Source organism: Dendropsophus ebraccatus, chromosome 2 (assembly GCF_027789765.1).
Source record: "Dendropsophus ebraccatus isolate aDenEbr1 chromosome 2, aDenEbr1.pat, whole genome shotgun sequence".
NCBI lineage: Eukaryota > Metazoa > Chordata > Amphibia > Anura > Hylidae > Dendropsophus > Dendropsophus ebraccatus.
The window spans coordinates 61,643,886-61,669,048 of NC_091455.1; the positions used below are offsets into that span (position 1 = coordinate 61,643,886).

Sequence of the window (25,163 nt, forward strand, 5' to 3'; positions counted from 1 at the left end):
CTACACACATGACATCCCCTGTCTCTACACACATGACATCCCATGTCTCTACACACATGACATCCCCTGTCTGTACACACATGACAGCTCCTGTCTCTACACACATGGCATCCCATGTCTCTACACACATGATATCCCCTGTCTGTCTCTACACACATGGCATCCCATGTCTCTACACACATGGCATCCCATGTCTCTACACACATGGCATCCATCCCGTTTTTACACACATGACAACCTCTGTCTGTACACACATGATATCCCCTGTGTCTACACATGACAAGTTTAATGGAAAAACCTGCAAAATGGTTCATTAACCTGGAATACTTTTTATCAACCTATGAACAGAAATAATTTATGCAAATCAGAGAAGACATGGGCAGAATACTCTGCAGATCTGGTAAATACTGATAAACAGATTGAGGATGGAAAGAAACTCTACAGCGACTTACTGAGTGAAAAACAACAGCTAATAGACAGGGAAAACTCATGGAATCAGCAAGTAAGTAAAGAATATTATAGCTATTGTAACATCTTACATTTTCGTTGCAGCAGTTTCATGTTACATGTTATGTATATGGTGAGATTTACCAAGGGCTGCACTACTGACTGACAGATTCTTATGATATATCCTGCTCTAATCTCCATGGGGTAAAGTCACCAATTGGAAAACTAGATGACTCCATGGTAATCAGTGTGGTCTGCTCCATTCATATCTATTGGTGTAGTGTCTGTTTAGCACTAACAGTGCGGCTGAACAGAGTGTTTTTTGCAGTCCTTTTAACTTACGTTAATACATTTCATGAGAAAAAATGGGGGGGGGGAAACGGATGCAATTGTGTGCCATGCATTTAGATCCGTTTTTCCTTTGGCTTCCAATATTTTTAATTTTTTTAGCGCACACAAAAATGGGGCTGACCATATTTTTTGTGCACGTTAAAAGCAAGCATTTAAAAACGGATATGTTAATTGTACTGCAGTGTGAACCCAGGCTTATCTGTAATAGATAAAAATATTGTATTGCATCTTTTAAACTTCCAGGTTCCTTTTTTTTCCAATTTAAAGAAATTATTTAGTTACACTGAACAAATTTTAACCACACAAGCTTCAAAGAGATTTCGGCACTATCGCATTCAGTGGTAAAAGGATGCGTTCAAAAAATGTGTTTTAAGTGTAGGAAGTGTCACTCTTGGTATCTCGGGTAACAGGATTGTTCAAACCCGATCGTCTTGCCTTTATGTGGTGCTCAGCAAGGTTTTCAGATATAAGTCTATTCAACATAATGCACAAGCCAGGTAGAAAAGCAAAAGAAAGGTAACTAGTAGCACTTACCAGTCTTCAGGCAATATGTATCTTTATTCAGGGTGACATCAAACAGGTTGGTGTGGGGCAGGGGGAGACAGATCCAGCAGATGGCGTGCCCTCAGGCTACAGCCGTTTTGCGGGTAAACTTCCCGCTTTCTCAAGCCACTGAGGTTCAAAACCGGGAGTCAGTAACCTCTTACTCTGACGTCACCAGTGGGGGGTGTGACAACACACAAACATAAACACAAACACACGTGGTGGAAAAGTGACACATTAAAAATGTAACAAGATGTCGAGGAAAAATAGGTTAGTTACATAAAGTACATAGCATTAGGCCCCGTTCCCACTGAGCAAAACTAGCGGAATTCCGCGGCTGAATTGTCCGCCGTGGAATGCCGTTAGCCTCCCGCTCATAATGGGAGTCTATGGGAGGCGCGTGCTCCTGCCCTGTCCACGCTAAAGAATGAACATGTTCCGCTAGTTTTGCTCAGTGGGAATGGGGCCCTAATGATCGAAAGGATCCTGAACATTGCTGGCCGCTTCTGAGTAGAATCGGTATTCCAGTAGTTATGAAAAGGCAAAGTTTATGAATGAACTGTGGAGTAGTAGTGTAGTACCATTCTTGGCCACACTGGTACTGTGCTCAGGACGAGCTTTAGCTAATGTAACAGTTCTGTATCGAGTTGGAGATGAGGCAATTAGATGAACAAATGTTAATTTAATGTTGTGTTCACATTCTTGCAGTTTCATTGCAGTATTGTCACGGTACTGCAGCATTTTTACTGAAACGGCACAGTACCTCAACAGTATTGCAATAAAAATTGCGATGTGTGAACACAACCTAAGGAGGAAAATTAAATTAACTGGCCCCCTATAAAGTTACTGACTGTGGCTATGTTCACACTATGTAAAAGTACGGCCGTTGTTGTCATCGGACAACGGCCGTACTTTTCACGTTGTGGAACATTGCTTCTTGTTCTGTGGGATCCCCTGCCGGAACGTATACACATCGTAAACCTCCGGCCGGGATTCCTTTGCGACGCCACAAATAACTGACATGTCAGTTTTCTGCAGCCGCGATTGAATGAATTGCGGCCGTTGGAAACCCTGTCGGTTCACACAATGAAGTGAGCGACTCTGGCCGCTCGCTTCATTGTGTGCTATGGGAAGCTTTGATGTGGGCGCCCGCTGATGCGCCCGCATCAGAGCTCTGCGGCTGGAAAGATCACCCGGCCGGTACTTAAGTACCGGTCGGGATGATCAGGGCAGAGACCGGCCGGGGTCAAGGAACGGCCGGTCTCATATGTTGTATGAACATAGCCTAAAGGTGGCCATACACCTTTAATAATAGCTGAATGATCTTTCAGCCAACAGAACTTTGGCACGGCCAAATGTTCCTGTGTTCTCTATGGGGAGGGGAGGTAAGCCACAGTCAGTCTGCTCTGGTTCTGGCTTATCTCTCACACTGACATACAGTATAGAGAATTAGGAGGCCCCCATACACTTTATACTGATGACCTAACCCACTGCTACCGATAGAGTATAGAGTGTATGGTGATCTTTTGGCAATGTTCACATTTAACGTTTAATAAGCTTTTCACTTTTTTTTTTCTTCCTGTGCATTTTGCGGAAAAACAGCGCTAATTAATGTCTGTTAAACGCCATATGTGAACATAGCCTCAGTGTGAGAAGTGCTGTAAAGTTCAGCAGATGTAGTAGGTGCAGGATGAGTTTTAGAGGATATGTGAGTAAGCTCCATTTACAACAAAGTTTTGGGATTCTGACAAAAATGTATTTTGGAATGTACCGCAACAGTCTGCTAGTGACTATTCTATGGGGAGAAATAAATGCCAAAAAAAGGACATGGCCGCACATCCATAAACTTTTCACTGATCCTTTCCTTCTCAGCACAATACTTACATCAAGAGTTAGTTTACAATCTCATAAAAGTGTATAAGCCCACACATTACTTCATGGTCCCTGATTTGTGTGGGTCCCTAACAAAAAAATGGGGTAGTCACTGCTAGTGACTATGTTCTGTCTGTTTTCCAAATGTATATTTTTTTTTTGCGGGACTAGAGGTGCTAGATGACCCAGGGTATGCCAAGAGAACATTCCCATTTTTACCTAATCATTACCTGCTCTTTCCTATAGAGGGCCCCTGCATATACCTCATCTCACCTGCCGGTTTTCATCATGTCATATACAATTAATAAAAAAAAAAGAAAAAGCTATGAAAACATCTTGGATATTTTTCTTGTGTTGTGGAGTTGTGGACGCGTGATGATTGATCATGGAGTCTGCATCTTTCCAAAACCGCGTATAAATGTCTCTGATTTATTTACCAGGGATTACGGTAATCTCTTTACACCCCAGTATTCTGCAATGAAATACAGTGAATGTCCAGCGTATAATCTCTGTGATTTACTCTAGCAACTTTTGTGCCAGTGATACAGTTTAAATGTTAATGTTTCATGTAAATTCAGTACCGCAATCTGTTGTGGAAAATAAAAAAAATAGGATGACTGGTGCCTACTAATATAAGTGCATAGCTCAGCGGAATGAACTTCCCGTCAAGCATTAAATTTAAGTTTTGGATTGATAATTTCATATTAGCTGTAAATAAATATAAATTCGGTTTTGCGTTTCTACAGACTTGTTGAAATAACATTAACTTTGTAAAGGAAAAGACCCATGGTTCATTTAGTTTGTCTCCCTGTCATGGGGTAGATAGGGTTCTAGTAGAAAGATAATTGTATCAATGGAACATTAAAATCACTTCCCGGAGGAGACTCTAAAACTTTACCTTTATTATCATCGTAAAATTGCCCAAACAAATAACGTGATACCATCACCATCATTACATGCCAGCCCACATTGGGTTGGTACAAGGTACGCTGCGCAAAAGTGTATGTAGATAGGCTGTGGGACAATATGGATGGGGGTCCCTATGCCTGACCATGAAGGAGGAGAGGAAAGCTTTTCTTACTAGACAGGCTAGTTGCTCCTTGAGACGTTTCCATAGAAATACACACTTATAATACTGTGTAATTGGTATATTGGAGGAGACAGGAACCACAAGTCATTGTAACATACAGTCTTGTAGGAGAAACAAAACATAGTGTTAGTACTTTCCAATACTAATATGCAGCGGATAGTTAGAGAAAAAGAAGGCGGACACAATCCTATTTTCCACCTGTCATCTCATAGGGTATGAAAGAAAGCTTTGCAACATCCATCTTACAGGCAAACAACACATAAAGGTATAGCCAGTACTTAACATTAGTTGGACAAAATATTGGTCTCCACGTGTTTCCTTATCCCAAATTCATCAGGGGACCATATGTCAGGTTAAAAATTTAAAAAAACTTTTGACAGTGAACAGGAGAACATGCGGGTAGCAGCTGAATGCACATCTCCACTGTCAATCATCTATGTCCTGGCATCCCCATAGACGTATATGTAGCTGCCTAGATTACTTTTCCTGGCTTGTTCTTCTGATTGGTGTAAACACGTACGTATCACTGAGTATTTCCGAGGTACAATCGTAACCTCATAGGCTAATAAAATCACATATCACTGCAGCATATAGACTAAAACTATTTTTAATTTTTATTAGGTATGCAATAAAATAAATGTAGACACAACATGTGTGGTCACTTATTACCATGCAACACAGCTAAGTGCTGGTGCTAGCCCAACCCAACAATAATCACTTGTAGGTAATCAGAAACTCTAATCAAATGTTAGTGACAATTACACACAGACACAGGATCTCAATGTGTTTCTGTTACTGTATGGGTTCATCAGGAGACCAAAACAAACTAAAGGGGCTAGATGGCCCCTAGCAGGTCAAAATATTTATGGTAAGGTACTGTACAATCACAGCCAATCAGCCACTCACATGATCCCGTATCCTAGCTGAGAGGAGATGCCGGCATCAGCTAGAATACAGGATTGTGTAAGTGGCTTTTAGAGCCCGGGCAATTTATCCATATGTCCATTGTGACCATTTTTTAGCCTGTCTGTTTGTGGCTTTTCTGCTTATACCTGGGTGGTTGGCTGTGATTGTACCTTACCATAAATATTTTGACCAGCTAGGGGCTATCTTGTCTCCTTAGTTTGTTTTGGTCTCCTGGTGAACTTATACAGTGGGAGAAACGCGTCGTGACCCTGTGTCTGTCAGTGTGTGATTGTCACTAACATTTGATGAGACCCTGTGTCAGTGTATAATTGTCACTAACATTTGATTTGAGTTTCTGATTACCTACAAGTGATTATTGTTGGATTAACATATCCGTTGAAGTGCTTGCAGTACTTATCAGCTGCTGTATGTCCTGCAGGAAGTGGTGTATTCTTCCCATTCTGACACAGTGCTCTCTGCTGCCATCTCTGTCAATGTCAAGAACTGTCCAGAGCAGCAGCAAATTACTGTAGAAAACCTCTCTTGCTCTTCAGACTGGAAAGAATATCATTTCCTGCAGGACATACAGCAGTTAATAGGTACTGAAAGACTTGAGATTTTTTTTTAATAGAAGTAGTTTACAAATTTCTGGCATCAGTTGATTTGAAAGATTTTTTGTGTGAACTACCCCTTTAATAATACAACTGTTTTGAACTATGGCCCAATAAAATTGTCCAAAATAGTATGAGGGAACATGGCCTGACACTATAAGGCAATGTTTACACAATATATTGAGCCCTTTTTGGATAAATGGCTGAAAAAAACAGACCAAAAACAAGAAGGGAATCGTAAGTAAAACTGACAAAGGGAAAACTATAATGGACAGATTTGCACCTTTTTCTGTTTTGGACCCACTCCTGGTGTTGGTAAAAAATACTGGCCAAAACAGGCTACAAAACAGTATTTTGGGCTAAAAAAAAAAAAAAAAAAAAAAGAAAGAAAGAACATAAAACCGTTAATTCATATAGTGACATAGTTTACTGAGCCCAACTGTGCAGCTGCTAAGCAGGCATAGCGGTAAAACCTGCCCAGAATGGCCATACCTTGTCCGAACAACCGTGTTCCTTGGCTCCTAACAATTTGTGAGGGTACATCTTGACAACTGTCTTGGACTGGACTTGACTTCTAGCTCTGCCTTGTGATCACTGTCTGCCCTGACCCATACCTGTGTATTAGGCTGCATGAACACTTCTAGACTTCTCTGGGGACACAGCATAGGTAATCTCTTTGTAAAGTCTATACCCCTATAAATCCATACCCCTATAAAAGTCATTTTAGGGTAGCTTCACACACACCATATCGCATTGAATTTTCTGCTACAGATATGCAGTGGATACGCAGCAGATACGCAGCAGATTTGATGTCAATAACTGAACACAGCATCAAATCTGCACCATCAAATCTGCCAGTCATGTGTCATGTTAGCAAACTGGGTGAAACCCCTTAGTTTAGTCCTAGCACAAATCAAATAGTGATATAGTGAGTCCACCCTCCTGTCAGGAGGCCTGACTATATTCACAACCTGCAACTAGGGATGGTCCGAACCCGCCGAACGCTCGGCATTGGATTACCGCTGTCTGCCTGCTCCGTGCAGCGGGCGGATACAGCGGGAGGACCGCCTGGAAAACTGGGATACAGCCTATGGCTGCACGGAGCGGGCAGACAGCGGTAATCATTGCGGATGGTTCGGGTTCGTACAAACTCCGTACGAACTCGGTTCGGACCATCCCTAACTGCAACCATTCCATGCAGATTCATCTTGCATCCCATGTGAAATATATGCAGGTACAATCCCCGGTGGATTCCAATAGCAGACAAGGGATGACATTTCACAGATATCATTCACCGGCTATGAACATTTTCCACACAGAATATGAACGGGATTTTCAGACCCATAGCATGCTTATTCTCATGCAGATTTGTGACAGATTTCACCAATGTAGCTGAGTTGAATACCTGTGGATCTGCGACTAGATCCACACCAGACAATTTACCCACGATCCCAGTAGTGAAACCACTCTTTGTGGATGAGTTAATCAGTCCAAGCTAATAGAAGAAATTCTTCAGTTTCCTGCATTACTTTTGTTTGTGCCAGCATATTACATAGTTAAACTGCTGTATCATGCATATGTTGAAGAACATATGATAAGTGCAAGGTTGAAAGCAGTTTCAGTAACCCAAGACGTGTTTAGTGCCTTAATAAGGCGAGATGGAAGTTACAAGTTTAAGTTTTATATCATCTGGCTGTGAAGGATAAAAAGCAGCCGCAGCATCTTCTGTGACTAGGAACTAATTTAAATTAGGGCATAGAACAAGAGGCATTACATCCAGCAAGCAATCATTTCCACTTCACAGTGGACCTTTCGAAGGCTTTACAAGGGAAACAAATAACTTTTCAGCTGAGTTACACAAATTTATGCTTTCTAAACAAAGTTTTCTCTGCACTGCCACAATCTGTCATGAACCATACTATGTGCATAGTATAGGGTGACTTTATATGCTTGCAGATTAAAAAAAGCATTTGCACTTACATATCATTAATACATTGATGTAGTCAATATATCCGCAAGAGAATTTCTAAGGGTCCATTTACACAGAAAGATTATCTGCCAAAGATTTGAAGCCAAAGCCAGGAATGGATTTGAAAAGAGGAGAAATCTCAGGCTTTCCTTTATGACCAGATCTCTGTTTATAGTCCATTCTTGGCTTTGGCTTCAAATCTTTGGCAGATAATCCGTCAGATAATCTTTCTGTGTAAATGGACCCTTAAGAGCTGGAATGGCGAAGCATCTGAGGTCACTCTGATCAGAACTATTTTATTCATTTTGTAAGCCATTGCGCCATATGGGCAAATATGATTATGTAAATGTTCTGGTTTGGTGCACTGGGGTGGTCCTGCGCCTTTAAGTGCACCTCTTCCTCCACCATGCAGATCTACAGACATTGCCCCTCTTTCAATATTGATTCCCTTCCTGTCAGCTCTCAGCACTCCGCTCCTAAGTCATGGACGTGCACAGTAGCATTTTGATGCTACTGAGAGTTGACTGGGCGAGACTTCTGAGCCCTTTGCTGTGACATCACTAAAAGGGATGGGAATGAATATTCAAAGAAAGCATTGTTATGGAGCTGCTGAGAGGGCAACTTGGTGCACTTAGAGGCTCAGGGCAACCCCCAGTGCTACATACAAAAATATTCTTGCCTGTTCCAGTCTGACACACAAGTACATTTAGTGCTTGGAGCAGTTAGGGTTAGGTGGCATTTTTCTGCCTTCATTGAGATGTTGGGGCCTTCAAATAAAACTATGACCTTTCCTTTTTTCTTTTAGGTAAACGACCTAAAGTATGAGCTGGATGATCAAGAAAAGAAATACAAAGAGCTCTCAACTATCTTCTCTAAAGTTTCACAGGAAGCTAAAATTCAGGTAATTTTATGCTATCTGTGCGTGTATAAATTAATTGTGATTCCCTTTTTACTTGTCGATTGAATCACATGCTCATATTCACTGGTTCCTTGTGGCCACCTGCATTAGTTTGTCCTTTCTGTCTTGTCTTCTGGCGTTAGTGCTCCTCCACTTTGTAACATGTGGTTGCTGTGAGTTGTCCAAGCTAGCTGTAGCCTATTCAAGGTTACAGTCCACCTCCACTCCCTCCATACATAATGACCTTTGTTCAAGTCACAGAGAATGCGTAGGAAACTCTACCATCGAAATCTGTGTGGCTGATATATCTCTAAAGGCAATATGGCTACCCCGATAATTATGTACAGGAAATAAAATAAAATCATCTGTAGGTGGAAAATACATAAAAAGAAAATAATATCTATCTGCGTTTGTTTTTTTTCCTTTTAATTATACTGTAAAACTTTGGGCTGAACACCACTGAGTTAATACTTTGTTTTACCTTTTTTTCATTTAAGGAATCAGATTTCCAGACTCAGCTATCTAATTTGGAGCAGCAGCTTCATAAAAAACTTCATGCACTAAGAGAGGTAGAATATGAAAATAAGACCCTCGATCTGGAAAACGAGGACCTGGCAGTAAAATCTGCAAACAGGTTAAGTAATGGTTTTTCAGTATGTGTTTTTAAAATTAAATTTGTAAGTTCTTCTGCAGGATCGGGGACATAGTCACAGATTATGTATTAGGCAGTGCACAGTATGGACATTTAGGTCACTTTTCCAGTTAAGTTCCACGTATATTTAACATTGGCTATATAGCCATTTAGATGATAAACACATAAAAGTCATTGTGAGCTCAATGTTCATGAGGTGAATTATAAAATTCATCAAGAGCAGTATGTCACTTAGAAAGGTTTGTTCCCACTGTGATATTATAATATATATATATATATATATATATATATATATTAATGCACTGTTTACTGATGTAGTCTGTTTGATGTCCAAATCACAGTTACACACAAAAATAATCCGACTAAACTAATACCATGCAACTAGTCATACTGTTCATGTCTTATTGAGCACATTGAGTAAAAGCAGAGAATAAACAGAAAGTGTACCTCAAAGTTCCTGACTAGGAGCAAGAGAACTTGCCGAATCAAAATGATTGTCATTTATCTCCTGGTGGCTGGAGAAGGTGGATGCAGCCCGTGGACTGCCTGGAAGACATGGATACAGCTATGGCCACCATAGCTTCCCCAAGCAGTGGGATTCAAATGGTGATTGTTTGGGTTTGTACGAATGTGATCTTTCAGCAAGTTCACTTATCCCTATTTCTGACTCTTTCAAGCACAAAAGTGTTTAAGGAACGAAAGTGCAATCAGAAAAATAGGTTTTATAGGTGCCTTTCTTATTAAGTAGGGGCACACAAACTGAGAAATCTGTTCTTTCCAAGAAAGATTATCTAGTATGAACCATGCCTTAATGCAAACAGCTTCTGACGTGTTGCTGGAAAAGGCAGTGACTCTTATACGCCTGGCCTTTTGCACACCAGACATACCGCTGGTCCATATAGCCAAACAGTTCCATTTTGGTTTCACCAGTCCATATAACATTCTCCCAAAACTCTGCAGTCTTAACCAAATTCCTCCATATTCTAGTCTACTGACGATGTTACTTTGTTGAGTCCAGCCATGAAATCCTTGGTCAAATGTTTTAGATATGTTCTTATACCCAATGCCCTTTAGGTGCAATGAAATAATCTCCTCTCTCAGCTTTTGTGGAAACGCTTTTGTCTTTCACATGATAGCAACAGACCTTGACTACCTTCATGTAGTGTGTATACAGTCATCACAGCCGAAGGATTATAATAGAACTACCAAAACTTATTTATGTGCCAACTCCACTTTAAGCTATAAAAACTGTCATGAAGCTTTAAAAACAACAATATTATATGGGGGTTGAATAATTGTGGCATGGCTATCATAACAAAATATACTGTTACGCAGAAATACTATGTAGAAATACTTGTTTTCTGTGTTTTTTTTCATTTATCACTCTGCCCATAAAGAATTCATCCAAAGCAAATTCGTGCTATTTTCAAAAACATTAATTCATCAAGTAAATCCTTATAATCATTGGAGGTTAAATGTTTCTGAATCTATGGTAAGAAATGGCTAAATACAGTTTTTAACAGAGGAGGACAGTACAAGGATTTATGCATAGATAATTTGTTTAATGCTCTTTAATATTCTACAAAACTATGAGGCCACTCGGGTCTGGTCCTCAAGTACAGAGAAGATTGTTATTGTTGGATGTCTGAGTAATGTGCATGTGTTCTGTATGCCGCCGCTTTCCAGCCATACCTTGATTAGATTGCACCATCCTACAACCTTCACCTCTGTTTTTCATTTATTATACTCTGTAATTAATATGCTGAGTCATGCACGTCTTTGTAGGTCACTGTCTGACAGAACTGTATTTTGTTGGTCATAACAGGAAACCGAGCATTGATTTTGTTTTTCATTATTATAGTCATAAGACGAAGAGTAAACTTGAAGCAGACATCAAACGCATGCAGAAAAGTCAGCTGAGAAATGAAGAGCAGAGTAATAATGCGACTAAAGAGCTCTCTCATGTGTCTGTAAGCCATGCAGCATCCAAGAAAAAACTATCAGAACTGGAGGCCCGATCAGCCAAAGAAGAATCCCGCCTAAAGGTGATGCAGATGGGGAAACTATTTTTTCCCCTCTATACGTAGAACATATGAAAACATAATAATACTTTCTACAAATAAAACAACACAGTGTTATATGTGGTATGAGGAGACTATACTAGGGGCAGACACAAGGGATGGGTTAAGAAATAGTAATTGTTTCTTTGGGCCCTCACACCTGAATGCTTCTCTGGCTTCCCTGAAGCGGTCCTACATGTAGATCAGGGGTACACAGTATCTCAAAGGTGGAGATCTACTAACCTGGAAGGGTCTTTAGATCTACTTGGTATAGAGTAGTGAAAGCACCATGAGGGGAATAGTGTGCAAGTTGTCAGTAATATTGCTAAAGTCTTAAAACACACTGGGGGAGTCATTAAGAATGGTGTTTCAAATGCTGCCCTCATATCCATCACTGGATTTATTGAGGCAGCCTCAGAAATCTACACCAGCTCAGGGCTGGCATACATTTTAACAATTTACGACTGTACACTACTGCACCCCTTTCTTGCCAACTCAGTGAGTGCAAAAGCGTCCATCTTTTTCCTATGCGCAAGACACAGAACTTCATAAACTTTCTCCACTGGCCCAAATCTACTAAACAGTCCAATTCTTAAATAATGTAAACATAGACTAGACAGTCTAAAAATGCACTAAATTCATCACAGTGGCTTCACACTCTCTAGAGCTCTATACAGGGATCACAATTTCCATCTTGCTATTGGTTATACCTCTAGCTACACAGCTCAGCATATGATTAGCTCTCCTTACTGCCTGGCTGCGCTGGGGACTCAATTTGAGGCTTTCAGAAACAACTACCCCTAAATCCTTCTTTTCTGAGGTCTTTGCTAACAGAGAACTGCCAGATATTAGTGCATTTGCAATAGTAAATCTGTGCATTGTCAACTATTTGAAGGTTACATTTTACTTTAAATTCAGCTCTACAGGACATACAGGAAAATGCAGCACTGATCAAAGACAAATACTATTAAATCCGCATTGACTCGGATGGAAGGGGATGTCTTCTTATTGTACATGTTCTTTTTATGTGTCACAGATTGTTATGACTGCTTTTTCAGTTGTTACTTTTTTCCTCACAGTTTGCTGTCCAGGTATTTTAGGTTCCTAATTTAATTTATTATTTAGATTCCTAAATTTATTGTCCTCCCCTAGGGCTCTATCAGTGTCCAGCTGTAATACTATACCTTTTGTATTTCCCAGTGCCCCCAGTGCAGTACTACTCAAATATTAGCTGGCCTTTACATATTTTTGCCATAGCAATTCTTAAAAAGCTATAGTACCACACCTATAGTGCTAAATAATTGTTAATAGACAGTGCTTCAAAAGCAATTTGCACAAATAGCACCCCAGAAAATAGTTATGCTCACATAGGGGAGAATTAATCAACAGTGCGCCAGGTGTATGCCCTGCTAACCTGATGAGTGGGCATGGTGAAAATCTATAACAACTCCAAAGCTGGTGTAGATTTCTGTGATTGCCGTGAAGCACCTCAGATGTGACCGGACGGGGCTTTATGTAAGTACCCGTACGCAGGGCCTTATTTACCACTGAGCACCCGTGGTCTAACCTGCTGATAGTTCCTCTTTAACCCCTTAAGGACAGGGCCTAAAATGGCCTTAAGGACCGGAGCAAATTTTATGAATATGACCTGTGTCATTTTATTCATTAATAACTTCGGGATGCTTTTACCTATCCGGCTGATTCTGATTTTCTCATGACATATTGTACTTCACATTTCTTGTAAATTGGAGTCGATACTTATAACGAATCTTTATGAAAAAAACCAAAATAACGTGAAAAATTGTAAAAAAAAATGCATTTTTCCTACTTTAAAACTTTTCTGCCTATACAGAAAATGGTTATGCCACATAAATTATATATTAAATAGCATTAGCAACATGTCTACTTTATGTTGACGGCATTTATTAAACTATATTTCATTTTAGCGTAAAACATAGAAAGCGTAGAAAGCGTAAAACATTAGAAGCAAATTTCCAAATTTTCAGTAAAATTTCAAAATCAGATATTTTTAGGGACCTGTTCAGGTTTAGTGTATTTGAGGGGACTGTATGTTAGAAAGCCCCACAAAGCACCCCATTTCAGAAACTGCACCCCCAAAACTCTGCAAAAGCACATCCAGAAAGTTTTTTAACTCTTTAGGGGAGTCACAGAAATAAAAGCTAAGTGTGTAAATTTGAAAATTTTAATTTTCTGTGCAGAGATTTTTCATAATTATAAACTTATTACCAGAGAAATGCACCCCAATATTTGTTGCCCCGTTTCTGCAGTTTATAAAAATACCCCATATGTGGCCCTATTGCGCTATTTGACGCAACCACAAGCCTCAGATATAAAGGAGCGCCTAGTGCATTTCAATGGCTCCGTTATATTTGGTTATTTCTGACTGTACCACTTCAGCTTGGCAGAGGCTCTGGGGTGCCAAAACCTAAAAAACACCACTAAAGGGACACCATTCAGAAAACTACACCCCTCAAGGAATGTAACAAGGGGTGCGGTGAGCATCTGGACCCCACAGGTGCTTCACAGATTTTCAGAACAATATGGCGTGAAAAAAGAAAAATGTATTTTTTACACTATAACATTGTTCTAGCCTTCAATTTTTCATTTTCACAATGGGATAAAAGGAAAAAAAAAAACACAAAACATGTAGGCAGTTTCTCTCGAGTACAGAAATACCCCACATGTGGACATAAAGTGCCAAGCGGGCGCAGGACGAGCCTCCAAAGGGAAGGAGCGCCAATTGGCTTTGGAAGCTGGATTTCACTGGAATGGATTTCAAGGGCCACGTCGCATTTACAGAGCCCTCGTGCTGTCAAAACACTGGAAACCCCCCACAAGTGACCCCATTCTGGAAACTACACCCCTCAAGGAATCTAACGGGGTGCAGTGAGCATATGGACCCCACTGGTGACGGGCACAAATGTGGAAAAATGTGACGTGAAAGTGAAAATTTTCATTTTTTTCACTTTCACGGCACAAATGTGCCCGTCATCAAGGGGTCCATATCCTCATTGCACCCCTTGTTAAATTCCTTAAGGGGTTTACTTTCCAGAATGGGGTCACTTTTGGTGGGTTTCCACTGTCTTGGCAGCACGAGGGCTCTGTAAATGCGACATGGCGTTCATCATCCATTTTAGCCAAATCCAACCTCCAAAATCCAAATGGTGCTCCTTCCCTTGAGAGGCTTGCCCTGCACCCACATGGCGCTTTATGTCCACATGTGGGGTATTTACGGACTCGGGGGAAATTGCTCTACACATTTTGTGTGTTTTTTTTTCTCTTTTAACCCCTTGTGAAAATGATAAATTCAAGGCTAGACCAACATTATAGTGTAAAAAAATGTAATATTTCATTTTCACGCCACATTGTTCCACATTTGTGCCCGTCACCAGTGGGGTCTATATGCTCACTTTATCCCTTGTTACATTCCCTGAGGGGTGTAGTTTCCATAATGGGGTCACTTGTGGGGGGTTTCAACTGTCTTGGCAACACAGGGGCCTTTTAAATGCAACATGGCCCCTCGAAATCCATTCCAGCCAAATCCAGCCTCAAAAAACCAAATGGTGCTCCTTCCCTTTGGAGGCTTACCCTGCACCCGCATGGCGCTTTATGTCCACATGTGGGGTATTTCCGTACTCAGGGGAAATTGCTCTACAAATTTTGTGTTTTTTTTTTTATTTTTTAGCCCCTTGTGAAAATGAAAAAAATCAAGACAAGATTAATGATTTAGAGTAAAAATTTAAAACAAATTACACTAAATGTTGGTCTAGTCTTGATTTTTTTCCATTTCCACAAGGGGTTAAAAAAGAAAATAAACGCAAATCGTGTAGGGTAATTTCCCCTGAGTACGAAAATACCCCACATGTGGACATAATGTGCCATATGGGCACAGGGCAAGCCACCAAAGGGACAGAGCGCCATTTAGAGGCTGGAATGGAGGATGGAGGCCATGTCGCAAGTACAAAGCTCCTGTTCTGCCAAGACAGTAGAAACCCCCCACAAGTGACCCCATTCTGGAAACTACACCCCATAAGGAATCTAACCAGGGGTGCAGTGAGCATATGGACCCCACTGGTAACAGGCACATATGTAGAACATGTGCCGTGAAAATAAAAAATACAATTTTTTCATTTTCACATCCAAAATGTGGCCGTCACCAGGGAGCCATATCCCCGCTGCCCCCCTTGTTAGATTCCTTATGGGGTGTAGTTTCCAGAATGGGGTCACTTGTGGGGGATTTCTACTGTCCTGGCCGCACAGAGGCTTTGTAATTGCATCATGGCATCCTCTAATGGGAATGGCGGCCATGTCTGTTTAGCTGGGGAAAAGGGACAATTCTAATTTATTTGGGGGGATTAGGCCAATTATTAGTTTATAAAGTTGAAAATGACAGAGTGTCCATCAAATTCAACCTGTGTTGATCCAGAGGAAGGCAAAAAACCCTCGTAAGGCAGACGACTGTAGCCTCATCACTGGGAAAAAATTCCTTCCCGACTCCATAATGGCGATCAGAATAATCCCTGGATCAACGTGACCCCTGAAATAGGAATAAGGGACAGAATTTAGATAATGTAGAACTCCAATGACGTGTGGTACGCCTTGAAGCGATCCAGTATGCAGAGGCCCGGGGAGATCAGGACAGGTGGCACACTGGAAAATGGTGTCCTTCCTGATCCCCCTGTTACGCCACACTCTGCACTTCTTCTGGGGTCTCCTGTTTTCCAGTGTGGGGGACGTCAACTGGAAAATGTTGTCCTGGTGTGATAAAGGGTCCTTCATATCCAGAAGCGCTGGGTCCGCTCTATGGCTGCTAAATATTAAGGCTCTATTACTGCTTCTGATATGTTTGGATCGTGCCGCAAGCTACAGTAGGTCGGGCAGCGAGGGACCAGGAGAGGGGGTGCTGGTATAAAAGTTATCCCCGTACAGGTGGTAACCTTTATCCAGCAGTGGGAAGATCAGTTCCCGAACGATCTTCCCACTAACTCCAAGGATGGGGGCGGTGAAGGCATCTGGGGGCTGGATTCGGGTGTCCCTGCCTTCATACACTCTAAGGGTACGTGCACACTGCGGAATGGCGAAGGATAACCCTTTGTGCATTCCGCAGCTGGCACCCACCGGCGGACTGATGCAGGCGCGCGTCTCTGTCCGTGTCATAGACTCCATTCTATGCACGGGCGGATTCCACTCTCCGTCAAATGTGTTCATTGTGAGTCTATGACATGGGTGCAGACGTGCGCCTGCATCAGTCCGCCGGTGGGTGCCAGCCGCTGAATGCACAAAGGGTTATCCTTTGCCATTCCGCAGTGTGCACGTACCCTAAATCTGTAAGTGTTCCCTGAGGTACTCTCACAGAGTTTGTAGAATTTCGCGCCATACCGTCATCTCTGACTGGGACGGTACTGGCGGAAAAGATGTGTCTGGGGGGCAGCGTACGCTACGCTACCCCCAGACACGTCACTGGATGATGAGGTTGATGAGGATGAATGGAGGAAAGAAGGATCCCCCCATTCATCCTCACTGGCTGTTTCGGTATCGGAGGCAATAACAGTGTATGCGTCCGACACCGAAAACACCCTGGGGGCCATCTTTATACAGGGATTGGTATATGGGGTATGTAAATGTGTAGTGGTGTAGTGTAAAACTTTAGTCCGTGTAGTGTAATGGTGTTTTTTACATGTTTTTTTTAACATTAAGTATAAAAAAAAAAAACTACGCCAAGAAAGGAGTTGCTGATAAATGCTGCACTTATGTGCGGCACTTATCAGCAGACCATGGCTGTAGGATATAGGAAAAAAACACCCTACGCCAAAAAGGAGGAGTTGCTGATCAGCGGCGCACTTACGTGCGATGCTGATCAGCACTCAGCGGCGATAGGGTGCGGGAAAAAAAAAAAAAAAAACTTTCTTCAACCCTATAGCTACTGATTAGTGTATTATATACACTTATCAGCCGCTAGGGGGCTGTAGAACGCAAATTCCGGAAAAAGCCGAAGTTTGACCATGCTGGAGCCGATGATTGCTGATGGGGACCGCCGGAAAAAGACAAAGACGCCGACGAAGACGAGGATGCGATCAGAACCCGGAAGACGCGATCGAGACGCTGGATCAGGTGAGTATGGTTCAATACCTGCTCTGGACACCTCACCTACCTAGCTGAGGTGTCCAAAGCAGGTATTTAACCCTTTCATGGGGTACTTATATCGCCGTGATCGGCCGGCCACCATTACTTTTAACAGTAATGGCCGTCGGTGCCGTCCTCGGACAGCACCGACCGCCATTGCTTTCCGGGCCATCGGGTCACCGATGACCCGGAAAGCTGCAGATCGCCGCCATTGGCTGATCTGAAGTGATCAGCCAATAGCGGCGAGTGTCAGCACGGGAGGCGTTAATCACCCCCCATGCCAAAAAGCAGGGATGGCCTGCTATACATTATGGCAGGTTATCTTCCCCGATCGCTGCGTGTGTACACGCAGCGATCGGGGAAACCGTGGGCGTAAATGTACGCCCGTTTGCGTTAAGGCACGGGTTTTAAGGGCGTACACTTACGCCCGCGGTCGTTCAGGGGTTATTGGAGAAGTCTTACAGAATAAAAAATAAGGCCAGGGGGTTCAGGAGCCCCGTAGCACTGCTCCCCAGCCTTGTTGACAGCAGCAGCAGCTGTTCCAGGGGCACGACACATACCCGTTTGATTGTTTGCCCGATTAGCCAATCAGTGACTGGGGCGGGACTCCATCACAGTTACTGACTGGCTGAATGGGCAATCGATCAGCTGGACCCAGGATCAGCGTAACTGAGGCAAGGGGATTGGTATGTTTACCTTGTTTATTATGTTCCCATTGCCCCCTGCCTGCCTATCCGTGGTCCGGTGCCTAGGGCAGCACCTTGCAGGGGGGCAGCACCAGGGAGCAGGGGCAAGTAGACAACTTTTTCTTTTTAGTCTCCCTCCTCCCTTTCAGACTTGCCAGTAAATCTGGTGTCTTTTCGGGAGGGGGGGGGGGGGGTATGGTGGAATTGTTCAGGTCTGGTATGTCCTGGAGCTATTACTGTACCTACCAATCTACCAATCCTGTGGTGAGAATTCCGTCAAACTATATGCGGACGGCTCTAATCATTGATTCAATGTGAAAATTTGTATATGTTTTAAGCCGTTAGAAACCATGGAAAACGCGATTCAGACAATGGGGGAGATTTATCAAACAGTGTGAAGTGAAACTGGCTCAGTTGCCCCTAGCAACCAATCAGATTCCACTTTTCATTTTCAAAAGTCTGTGAGGAATGAAAGGTAGAATCTGATTGGTTGCTAGGGGCAACTGAGCCAGTTTCACTTTACACCATGTTTGATAAATCTCCCCCAATGTTTCTACATGTAGATGGTTGCGTCTTAAGGTTTAGTGCCTAGGTCAGCAGCAGCTGTTAATACGCCCTGCCCGTACACTGGTCTTGATAAATTTTAGTTTACCTGACAATACCATACATAGTGGTACCATACATAGTGCTCTCCGCTGCAATAACGCCGAACAGATTGTACCAACCAGAAGTCTCACGGAATAAAAAATAAGGCCAGGGGGTGCGGGAGCCCCGTAGCACTGCTTCCCAGTCTTGTTGACAGCAGCTGCAGCTGTTCCATGGGGCACGTCACGTACCCGTGTGATCGATTGCCCGCTCAGCCAATCAGTGACTGGGGCGGGACTCCATCACAGTTACTGACTGGCTGAATGGGCAATCGATCAGCTGGACCCAGGATCAGCACAACGCAGGCAAGGGGACTGGTATGTTTACCTTGTTTATTATGTTCCCATTGCCCCCTGCCTGCGTTTTTTATAGGACTTCTTCTCTTTTAAGCGTTATCATTCTTGTGATAGCAGTACTAACAATTTTTGTACATGTCCATTTTTTACTGTGTGTGCCCCTGCAGTATAATGTTACTAATGTGAAAGACCATATATAGTATATATAAAAAAAAAAACTAAAGATCTCCAGTATATTTACTGTACTGCCCTCATATATCATTTAGTGTAACACCTAATATGCTGTTTCTTAGATATACATCCATCAGTCATAAAATTTAAACCACTGACAGGTAAAATGAATAACACTGATTATCTCATTACAATGACACTTGTCTGGGGGTAATATATTAGGAAGCAAGTGAACAGTCAGTTTTTGAAGCTGAATTCAGTTAAAGGGGTATTCCCATCAGAGGCAGTAATGGGGAGTCTGACCAATGGTGCCCCTACAAACGCAGACCCTGAAATTCCTGTTGAATAGAGCTGTGGCTTGCTCATGCACACTGCATCTTCATTCATTCATTCTTTGTGTTGCTGCTAAGGAGAGCTAAGGGGAAGAGGAGGGCCGTAATGTCTGTCCACCAGGATCGGTATGAGCACCCACACTGTGCCTATCTGTTTCAACTGTAAGTGCTTCTAACAATTGCTCAGTGTTAAATGCAGCAGGCTGATCACTACTTGGTATAATCTACAAGAGGATGCCTACATGGGGAATACTACCTACAGGGGGCTAACTACCAGGGGCATGCCTACATGGTGGATGCTACCTGCTGGGAGACTGCCTTCCACAAAGACTACCTATGGGGGTGTGATACCTACCTTGGGGTACTACATACTGATGGACTACCTCCCCAGATAGGCCTAACTACTATGTGGGGGCACAAATGCTTGCCAGCTATTCTTGATGAATTCACACACCACTTTTAACCTTTGCAATACCAAGGTTGAAAGCTGCAGGAGACCTGGTACCCTGCTACTGCTGGTACCCAGCAGATTACATTTGGTGTCAGCAGTTTTTGGTGCTTTACTACTGCTGCGGGTGTTGCACTACAAAGGGGCACACTAAGATCTCCTGCCCAAGGGCTTGCATAAACCTGGGTCAACCCTGCTGTCCGCTGTCTCAAACATCATGTCAGCCCTGTAGCTAAAACTGAATTTTTCAATGAAAACTTTTCTGAAACTTTTATAATGAACTTTCTGTTTTCTGGCTGACATTTCCATCTTTGTTTGTGGTGCTACCATAACCCCTAGACACCATCATGTTGTGCTGCTGCAGTGTGTTTGGCGGCTGCTACATCTGTATCTGCTGTATGCATGCTTTGCTTAGTAAGGGTGCGTTCAGACTACGGAATTCTCATGGATAAATTCAGCGGAATTCCGTCGCCTGTATGCGCTCATGGCTATGCGCCTTTCCACCGGCTCCATAGACACCATTCTATGGGTCAGCTGATTCCGAATTCTGCCAAAGAATTGACGTGACAATTCTTTCGGCGGAATCAGCCTTAAGCGCATACAGGCGACGGAATTCCGCGGAATTTATCCATGAGAATTCCGTAGTCTGAACCCACCCAAAGAAAAGATGGATGTGAGCTGTAAGCACGAGCATGTTCATTTCTTCTAGTTTTTCTAGAAAGATAAATAAAATTTTTAATAACATAAGAAAGAAATTTTATTGGCCTATATGTATCCTATCTCCTTGTAAGAGGGGTCACCCTGTCTTTACCTATTATTGGAGGCATTTGCTCCATTATAATGAAAAGTTGTATATTATCTAATGTTCCACAAGGTGGCAGTGTTCTTTAACACATAGGAAGCAGACTGTACCAGACTGAACTCTTGGGAAAAGCTATGTTTGAGCTGTTTTTTTTTTTTTTTTTTTCACTACAATTCCAAGCAAACACTAATCGATACCCGAGCACTTTACTTTTATTGAAAACAAGTTGTACTTTGTGTGTACAGTCATTGTATGCGCAAATGAATTGTGTAAGTATATTACTAAATTTCCACCATAGTCTTTAAAAGGATATTCCCTTTTGAGCTTGTTATTACCTATCCACCAAGTCCCAGGACACCCACCAATCTCAAGGACAGGGATACAATCACAATGAATGGAGCAGTCAGTGCAGCCTTTGGGGCCTGCGCCACATTCATTCTCTATGGGTCCGCGGAACATTTCCAAACGCTAAACTCAACAGTGTTGCTGCCCCATAGAGAATTTATGGAGAGCAGGTGTATGCTCAGGCATGCTTATTGCTCTTTTTGTTGCAGGACAGTTCACCTCCTGCTCTTGGGATCAGTAGGGATCTAGCCCCCATCAATCAGCTGGTTATCACCTATCCGATGAATAGGGCATAACAAGCTCAGATGGGAATATCTCTTTAATTCTTCCTAATCGATTACTCTGGTATTTGTAGTACTCTTGTACACACTCAAATATCTTATAATAATCTCTGTATCTTTATTTCTGAAGAGCCTGGCTGATACACTGAGGAAGCAAATTATTAACGAAGTGAAAACTGCGCAATTGACACAGGTAAGTCTTATAGAAATGGAAAATATATCCTTATATACCAGGATTTGTACAGATAAATACAGAACAATTCTAGCACAAAAAACAAACTCAAGTCATGACCAAGGCTGTGAAATCATCACTGTACTCTAAAAAATATTTATTAAATATTTCAAGACTGTTCTCCTTATCCCCCTTCCTGACCAGACATATCTCCAGATTTTTATTACATGCAGAGTTGAAAGCTATACAGCATCTTCACATAATTCTTGCACCATTTTCATGAATAGCACAAAGGGATATACAGGGGGCGGGGCTAGGGATGTAGTTCGGGACCATTTTTTTTTTCTTTTTCTTATAGTTATTTATTTTTTACATATATTGTCAGGGTTAGCCGTATTGGAAAAGGAATTGAAAGAAGAGCCATTAAAGAAGATATCATGCGCCATTGGAGGAGAAATTTTAGACAGCCTTTAAAGGGGTTTACCCATCATGCCCTATTAGCAGAAACTGTAGATTGAAATTAAGCTCACAACCTATCTATATTGGTCACTAAAAAGTGCAGCTTCAGGCTTTAAATAGTCAGTGATTAAAGGGGTTATCCAGCGTTACAAAAACATGGCCACTTTTCCCCCTACTGTTGTCTCCAGTTCAGGTGCGGTTTGCAATTAAGCTCCATTAACTTCAATGGAACTGAGTTTCAAAACTCCACCCAAACTGGAGACAACAGTAGGGGGAAAGTGGCCATGTTTTTGTAGCGCTGCATAACCCCTTTAATTTTAAGGACAGTTTATATAGTTTAACAATAGTTTCCAGCAGCTTTCAGGACAATATCAGCTTATTAATGGGGGTTTTAAGGGGTATTCCAGTGAAAATGAATTAGTTTTCAGATCTTACACTGAGATTTGAGATTTTTAAATAGAATTAATTTACTAATATTCCTGCTATCAGTTAATTTTTTTTTTAAAACTGAGTGTATTGAAGGAGATACGTAATACAGACAAAGCACAGGTGAATAACCTTTTCATCTAAATACATTTCATCTCTTGACATAGAATAGTCCAGAAAGGAAAACGAATAATCACACATCTGATACATTATCTGTGAAAAAACAAAACATATCATCTAACCGCTATAAATAACTGTAACCACCAGTCAAAAGAACACAATTAAAGAAAAGTGCAGACTTGTGTAGGAATGACATTGTCATAAATGACCATAAGAGAGGTGTAATGTCCCTCCAGGACTTAGAGTCTATCATCGTCATTTAGCCTCACATAGCGGCTTGGTTGGAAGTTAGTTAGCAGAGAAGCACACCGCTATCCCCATACTTTATTAAACTTCCCTGGGCATTCTCTATGCTTAAATACAACTCATTCAAACGAAAGGACAGCATTAGTCAGTTTATTTCATTTACTAAGAGTAGGAGGTCTGACGTCCATCCATAGCACCGCCGCCTTGCGCACCATAAATGATTATTCTCTGAGAAATATTCTATGATAATGTGGCCAGCTCTCTTCATCTAATAGGCCTAGAAGACAAATTTCCAGGGAGCATCATTTGAGATAGTTTATTCGTAACTGCAGACCAAAAACTGGTGATTGCCGGGCATGCCCACATTATATGCTAAAAATCTGAATTTGGGTGCCTGTACCTGTGGCATTCTGTTGTAGGGTAGTGCCCCATTCTAAACCTACGTGTTGGCGTAAGGTAACATTTGTGTGTTATATACAATTGGGATGGATGGGATGAAAGACCATTCCCGCTCCACCAAAGACCATCAGTTGATTTAAAAAAAAATTTCACTGGAGTACCCCTTACCAGCCACCTAATCCCCAGGAAGAGCTATGTTCTGAGGAAATATTAAGTCAAGAGCGGCATGAGTAAGACGAAGTGAAAACCATAAGAAGTCCTGGATATGAGAAGATAATAGTGGCAGATAAAGGAAGATCACAGAACAGAGGTTTTGGTGTATTGTATCTCCAGGTGTGAGAAGTGTAAGCTATAAACTAGAGAAGCTATATTATAACCTTGTCAGAAGGGGAGCCAGTGAGCCAATCACTTGGATGAGTCAAGTGGCAGAGATTAGAGTAGGTTTGAGTCCATCCATCCTGTTCAGCACAGACTTTCATTGATGATGTCATTTCTCCCTTTTATATTGCTGATCACATGTGCATTTTACTTTTACATTTCCAGGCGAGAATAAATGCAATTATAGCAGAAAGGCATCAAAAACAGAAAGACTACGACAAAATGAAAGAGGAATTGGTGAGGGCGGTAGAAGAGATTGAACCGCCTGTTGCTGCGCTGGAAGCAGAAATCGTTAAATTAACAAATCTTCATGCTAAGAAAGCGGAGGTATTCTTCTTATGGATGATCTTCCTTTTCTACCAAATAGTAACGTTTCCTTATTTACTATTACATTCTTAGATAATGCGCAATGCACACTGATCTGATTTGTGTGGATACAATCCTTTATGCAGTATGGGCTACTGTAAATGAGAACGCTCACAGGGTTTGAGGTGGTAACAGGCGGTTCTGTGGTATGGTTTCTGGTTCTGATGGTACTACAGTATGAAAACAAGGAAAAAAGGTCCGCTCACCATGTGAATGTGTCCCAATATATAATGGTAACCCTCTTGTAATAGAGCAGGTGATATAGCGTGGGCCGAGAAAAGAATCACAGCTCCAGCAAAAGTAGAAAAAATATCAATTTTTTTTTTTTTACAAATCATATTTAAAAAACACACAGGTTAAAAATCAACACGCTAACGCGTTTCAGGGTCAAGCCCCATATTCATGGCAATGTAACAACAAAATGAACAACTTTTTATATGCTTTTGATAATGACATCTGAAAAATAAACCCCACCCACCTACATCACACAGGGGGGAGGGGGGAACAACACGCAGATGAAACAAATTAAACACTGAGGTTAATGAAGTAGTGTTGGATGGAGCATTGGTAAGGTTCAGCATATCTGCAGTGTGAACAAGGATCAACACAAATGCACTCACATACCAACTAATACTAAATATTAACCCCTTCAAGACAGAGCCCTTTGATGCACAAAAGTCTGGGTCAAATTAATGCAATGTTCCTCCTCGCCTTCTAAGAGCCATAGCGCTTTTATTTTTCACCTACAGGGCTGGTTGGGGTGTCATTTTTTGCACCATGATCTCTAGTTTTTAATAATATCATATTGGTGTAACAGAAAAATTTTGATTGCTCTTTCTTCATTTTTTCGTGATATATAATTTAATAAAATCAGCAAACCTTGTGGGTTTTTTGTTTTTTCCGTTTACGCCTTTCACTGTGCAGGAACAATAATGTTATTTTAATAGATCGGACAATTCCGCACGCTACTTCCGGCCCCGGACACAGATGAGAGCGGGATCGCTATCACTGCCGCGCTCCCGTTCTCATCAATAACCCCGTCAGTAAC

General features: G+C 41.8%; 1 protein-coding gene across 8 annotated transcripts in view; it reads left to right on the top strand.

Moving 5' to 3' along the window:
• CCDC178 (coiled-coil domain containing 178) overlaps positions 1-25,163 on the top strand; it is a 272,005-nt gene that overhangs the window by 63,936 nt on the left and 182,906 nt on the right. For all 8 annotated transcript variants that reach the window (XM_069957651.1, XM_069957652.1, XM_069957653.1 and 5 more), the window contains 6 exons: positions 349-502; positions 8,595-8,690; positions 9,185-9,321; positions 11,201-11,384; positions 21,680-21,742; positions 23,915-24,076. In XM_069957651.1, the coding sequence (XP_069813752.1) occupies positions 349-502; positions 8,595-8,690; positions 9,185-9,321; positions 11,201-11,384; positions 21,680-21,742; positions 23,915-24,076 (796 nt within the window). The remainder of the gene's footprint in view (positions 1-348; positions 503-8,594; positions 8,691-9,184; positions 9,322-11,200; positions 11,385-21,679; positions 21,743-23,914; positions 24,077-25,163) is intronic.